The sequence below is a fragment of the Syzygium oleosum genome, unplaced genomic scaffold, assembly GCF_021117445.2.
Source record: "Syzygium oleosum isolate NSW1041296 unplaced genomic scaffold, Sole_v2.1 Sole_v2.62, whole genome shotgun sequence".
Taxonomy (NCBI): domain Eukaryota; kingdom Viridiplantae; phylum Streptophyta; class Magnoliopsida; order Myrtales; family Myrtaceae; genus Syzygium; species Syzygium oleosum.
The window spans coordinates 726,667-732,666 of NW_026607546.1; the positions used below are offsets into that span (position 1 = coordinate 726,667).

General features: G+C 42.9%; 2 protein-coding genes across 2 annotated transcripts; both read right to left on the minus strand.

Annotated features, from left to right (window-relative positions):
• Positions 1-1,638: 1,638 nt before the first annotated feature.
• Positions 1,639-2,463, minus strand: LOC115669499 (uncharacterized). Its single transcript, XM_030590699.2, has one exon. The coding sequence runs from the start codon at positions 2,414-2,416 to the stop codon at positions 1,745-1,747; it is 672 nt and encodes a 223-aa protein (XP_030446559.2). The 5' UTR covers positions 2,417-2,463; the 3' UTR covers positions 1,639-1,744.
• Positions 2,464-5,010: 2,547 nt separating this feature from the next.
• LOC115668415 (uncharacterized) lies at positions 5,011-5,796 on the minus strand. Its single transcript, XM_030589874.2, has one exon. The coding sequence runs from the start codon at positions 5,777-5,779 to the stop codon at positions 5,132-5,134; it is 648 nt and encodes a 215-aa protein (XP_030445734.2). The 5' UTR covers positions 5,780-5,796; the 3' UTR covers positions 5,011-5,131.
• Between the last annotated feature and the right edge of the window lie 204 nt (positions 5,797-6,000).

Genomic DNA, 6,000 nt, shown 5'->3' on the forward strand with positions numbered 1-6,000 from the left:
AAAAAAGAAGAAGTGGAAAGTTGACTTGTTGACCGAATTTCTCACTGGGATTTTGTTTCTTTGTCCAATACGTGCGGCCAATTGCATGAGAGAAAAGAAAAAGGAAATCAGATGCTACTGGAGTCGGTCACAAAAGAGGCGGTGGCCATACGAGCTATATATATATATTGTGGGTTGCTCCGTGAGGTCAAGAAGAAGACTTGAAGCGCCGAAATAGAGTGCTTGGCAGAGAGTTTCGTGGGTCTTTCTTCGGCAAATTACATTCAGCCCCACTGCGTGAGTTATTGGGTGTAATTGGGGCTTGGAAAATACTTAGAGTGTTTGAGTGACTCGAGTGTGGTTGTAATCTCCGTTGTATCGCTTGATCTATAGTGGAATTCCGTGCTGCTCTCCCCGTGGACGTAGGTCACTACGACCAAATCACGTAAATCTGTTGTCCGATTTATTTTCTTATTTTGTTAATTTTATTGTTCGATCGCTTGGCTTCCACAACAGTAATCAAAGCACCTCTAAAGTAAATGGTTGAACTTGGGGCCACAGCAATTGATGGAAAAGAGAAGGAAATCAGTCCAAAACACTGAGCAAGAATTAGGGCAATTATGAGCATCAGCTTGACATTACTATTTAGACCCGTAACATTACTCAGCTAAAAATTCAGGAATTAAGCTGGCTCCAAGCTCATGAGCTCACCTGTAATCCCAGTAAGAAAGCCGTCGCACCCTAAATGGTTGTTGCGCATGAAATCGAAAAGGTCGGTTCCTAATTTACTGAGGAAAAGCAAAGGGCCATAGGTCGGCTGCTTCAGATACGAAATTTCGACAGCCAGAAAAGAAGTAGGTCAGTACCTTCTCAGATCAAGCTGATGAACGCCCGTTGTCCTAAGCAGCTGCGGAATGCAGAGAACAGAAAGATGTTAAAGATCATCTGTCCTGGCTATCGGCACAGAAATTACGCAAACACTCTCCGAGTCCCTGCGGTCTCTCTTCCCGGCCCCTTTGTCTTCCTGTGTTCACGCTCAGGGTTGCGCATGGAAGGCCTACGAATCATGTTTTGTTGATGTGAACATTATGAAATCGACTGTGAGATGACAGTCAAATTTGGGAATTCTCCTTTTGGAAGTTCTGGTTTTCTCAAGTTGCTTTGTGAATGGTTCTAGTAGTAAATTACGACATTGCGAATGAAGCGTTATTGACTTTGGAATAATATGTAAATTCTTACTCGATCGGGCTAAATGATGACGAAAGCCCATGGATTCATTTGAATTTATTCAAGTTACCATTATATGTTTTGATTTTTAGGTAATTTAGGTTGAGAGACCAAACGAGTAGTCTCTCCCTTAAAGAATAGTATAGATATATGAGATGATTTGGTTGCAAATTGTGCAAATCATCAACCTGGTGGTTGAATTGGTTGAATCAATTGATTCATGAACTAGAAGTTCAATAGGATTTTTGACTGGTCGAGATTTAAAAACACCGCAATGGATACTGATAATCGGATCATATGAAACTCAGGTGGAGCCCATACAATCAACGGGCAGGCCCAAATGAACCAGGTGGAATGCCATCGGGCAGGTAGAGAAACTTGTCGTTCGGACATTTGCACGAACGAATAGAAGTAGACACAAATTAGAGTAAATTGCAGATAATCCGAAGTTGATTTGTTTATGTTTTATTTAATAATGCCATTGTTAACCATGCGTTTTATTAAACGCATACATCTATCGACCAGGCATGGACTCAAGCTAGGTAGCGTATTTAGCCTTGTATTCACTCCACAGCTGGTCAACGGTCTTGCCCAGCAGGTCGACAAAGTAGTTGTCACTATAACCAGTCCTCATCTTCTTGTTCAGCTCAGCCACGAACCCATTTTTTAGGCCATTGCAATAGTCAAGAAAGCGCGCCGTGACGTCGTAACCCTGATCCCATTTATCGCCCTGGCCTGGCTGCACCCAGTGGCCGGGCACGTAACCCGACCGGAGCCTCACGAAATCTGCGATCCCCTCGATGAGCCCGCCTGGGGCCTGGCCAGCCCCGTTCCACTGCCACACGTGCGTCATCTCGTGGTACAGGACCCCTGCGAACTCTCCCTTCACGTCCCCGGAGAAGCCCCCGAGGTACGTTGCGCTCACGTGGATCTCGTTGTTGCTCGTGTACGCCACGCCGTCCATGTTGTCGATGAACAAGCTCACTTTGGCAACGTCTTTTCGGTCTGCGGGATCGTTCTGTTGGAATGTCCTCCATATGAAATCAGTCGATTCGGTCATCGTCTGCTGGCTGTATTGGATCCCGATCTCGTTAGTGAAACGGACGCCGCCGGGAGTGTTGCCGGCATTGTTTGCCACGGTGTACTCCACCGCGTGGGATTGCGTGGAACATGATAGGATCAGGAGCGTAGCAAGGAAGAGCATAGACATGGTTTAGGATTTGGAGAATTATCTGTGCTTGGAGAATGGTGTTGAACAAATTGGGCTATTTATAGAGGATGATAAAGGTGATGATAATTAATTTGGCCGGCCCGTTGAAACGTTCAAACATATAATTTCGTGGTAGTGGATTAGTCGTCGCTTTACTATAGTTTGACGAAGACTTTTTAGACCAGATTACCTCGACCGACACTAGACTAGCCAATAACAAGATATTTCGTGATTTCTTTTAATCTAATGATATGACCTAACTTTTCAATGAGTGAGATATATGTTGGATCTCGTTAAAAAGACGAAGTAGTCACTCAGTATTAATTTGTCTCTGTCTCTTGATTAGTGAAAAAGAAGATGGTTCTCGATCGAGAACCCGAGTTTTTTAAAATGGATACAGTCGTTAATTGTTAGATTTCGAGATATGTACATGGAACTCATGTGGGGATCAATGGTTATACTCCACCCGATTTGTCACGAAGTGGATCTATGCGAATTTTTCTCCTAATTGAGTTTGAAAGAAGAATGACTACGCAATATCCTTCGACCTCCATGAAATTTCTTTCGGTTTCACGTTTTTTCGTCTCTAACGTAGGCATGGATTTCACATAATGTGCCGTGGGAAGGCCAAATTTAAGTTTGAATGTAAAGTTGTCATCTAGCGTCGCTCTGTGGTTGGTTGATATATTCGACACGTTCGTTTCTGTTGAATAGTATGAGCCCACCAGTTTTTAGAGGTCTGATCGATGACTGGATCAAATGAAGGTGCTTCTCACCTTATCCTGTACGTATCGGTTTGTCTAGAGGGAATAGGTCAAAGCAGGGAAAAGAGAGTGCAGGAGGAAAGCGGAAGACAACCAAAGCTATGCATGTGGACAAATGGGACAAGTCTTCGTTGAATTTGAATTTGGACCTGTCCTTTCGCCGACCATAATTTATTGTGGAAAATTGTGGGGTTGTCTGGATTAGACTCGTAAGTTTCGCGAAATATAAATAATTTTAAAAATAATTATATGAAAATAATTATTTATATCGCTTGAAAAATAAATAAACGAAATATACTTTATTATCAACAGAAATGTTTAGACATAAACAATTGTCAATAATAAAAACCGTTTTCATTGGTTAATTCTTTCTAACGATACATGCGATTATTTTGGGAAAAATATTATCCAAATTATTCATTTTTCGCGAAATATCAAAGCCTTCGCGAAAATTTTTTTCCTCATTTCCCGTGTTTGGATCGCTTAGGAAATGAGTCAATCGAAAATGTTTTCCTACCAAAACTTACATTTAGTACAATGATTTCCTCGTTAAAAAATCAGAATTCATTTTTCAAAATATAACTAGGTATCAGCACTTTGACCAAAATCTTAGTGCTTGGGCATAGGAATCCCAACGCTCGTTCCTAGAACCTTGGCAGTGGGACCGAGTCCCCGACGCTCAGGCCCCAGCCCTGACCTAGGTCCATCTACACTACGCCCTAGACCCTAGCCACCTCACTCAGGCTCCGAACCCTAGTGCACATGCCCAAGTCCCTGATTTTCGAGCCTGGATCCATCGAGGCCAGGCCCAGGACTCTTGTGCCCGGGATCCCTATGCTTTCGCCTTGGTCCATCGATGCCGGGCTGAGGCCTGGGCGTCGGGGACTAGGGCCTAGCCTTGATAGGCTCGAGCATGGGTGCCAAGGTTTTGGGGCCAACCTCGATGGACCCAAGTCCGTGCGCAAGGGACCAGGTGTGCTCAGACCTAGGTCCAGCTCATTTTCAAGTCTCAGTCAAACATCGAAAAACATTATTATTTTCTTACAAAATGACTTCCCGTATGACATTTTTCAAAAAATGTCATATTCTCTGCGAAACAAACGGAGTCTTAGTGATAGAATTTGGAATTGGTCTTTGAACCACTATAACAAAGCCAAATGAGGAGCTTAATCTGAAGGAGAAACTCCGAACTTGCTCCATTTATTTCGTGAAAAATTGTTTAAATTATTTTCCTAGTTTTAATCATTTGTATATCATAGGAAAATGAGTAATCACAAAATATTTCCAATATGTTCGTAAATATGTTTAGACATTGAATTTTGTTAATTAATAAGACATTTTCCATCGACTCATTTTCTTGAACGATATAACTTACGAAAATTAGAAAAAACTCGTTTTCAGATTGATGATTTTTCATGAAACTGATGGAGCTCGGTTTATTTCTGTCAATGACCGCATCACCGTACTTTACATGCATGATCTGGACGTATAACAGGTTGTACTTTGGATATTGTCTAATTGAAAATCTCTTCTTCTAAGACATGCTTCCAATTGCTTACAAGAGCCAAGTCCCGCTCTCACTTGCCGTATTTTCGGTCTTTGTAGGCTGAAAATTTCTCATGTTTTACAGTATATATGATAAGTAATTTAACACTATCTTCTTAATAAAAAACGAAAAAAGTGATTTTAATCAAACAAAGAAAAAGAAAATATGATAATAAATTATAGCAAAGAAGAAAAATCGGATGATAGGACTTGGCTTCAAAATACCACGACAAGCTAGCGTTTGTCTTACTTAGCACTTTATGGGTAAAACAAATGCAAGAACTTAGGAAAATTACCAATAACATTATTGCATCATCTTTGTCTACTACTGCCACTGACATATCCTTTTCGCTCAACTATGCTTTCTATAGATCAGATACATATATCGACCAAGTATGGACTCCAGTCAGCTAGCATATGTAGCCTTGTATTGGCTCCACAGCTGGTCAACGGTATTGCCCAGAAGGTCGACAAAGTACTTATCACTATAACCAGTCCTCATCTTCTTGTTCAGCTCAGCCACGAACCCATTTCTGAGGTCATTGCAATAGTCAAGAAACCGTGCCGTGACGTCGTAACCCTGGTCCCACCTATCGCCCTGGCCCGGTTGCACCCAATGGCCTGGCACGTACCCTGATCGGAGCCTCACAAAATCCGCAATCCCCTCGATGAGCCAGCCCGGGCCTTGCCCGGCCCCGTTCCACTGCCACACGTGCGTCATCTCGTGGTACAGGACCCCTGTGAACTCCCCCTTCACGTCCCCCGATAAGCCCCCGAGGTACATGGTGCTCACGTGGATCTCGTCGTTGCTCGTGTACGCCACACCCTCCATGTTGTCGATGAACAAGCTCACTCGAGCAACGTCCTTTCGATCTGCTGGATCGTTCTGTTGGAAGATCTTCCATATGAAATCGGTTGACATGGTCAGCATCTGCTGGCTGTGCGGGATCCCGATCTCCTCAGTGAAATGCATGCCACCGGGAGCGTCGCCGGCGTTGTTCGTTACCGAGTACTCCACCGCATGGGATTGCATGGAAGACGATTGGAAGAGCATAGACACCCAGTACTTGTTTTGGGCATGGAGAATGTTGTTGAACTAAATGGGCTCTTTGTAGAGGACGACAAAGGTGATGATAATTAATTTGGTCAACATACGATTTGATTTGATGAGGTCTTTAGAGAGCAGATTAACTCAACCAATACTAGACAAGCTACTAAGATCGATGTTTTCTAAACTCTCCTCATCTAATGATTCGATTTCACTTTTCAGACAAT

What these genes read in the sequence shown, in the direction of transcription:
- LOC115669499 (XM_030590699.2), bottom strand. Translation starts at nt 2,416, where the DNA reads ATGTCTATGCTCTTCCTTGCTACGCTCCTGATCCTATCATGTTCCACG.
- LOC115668415 (XM_030589874.2), bottom strand. Translation starts at nt 5,779, where the DNA reads ATGCTCTTCCAATCGTCTTCCATGCAATCCCATGCGGTGGAGTACTCG.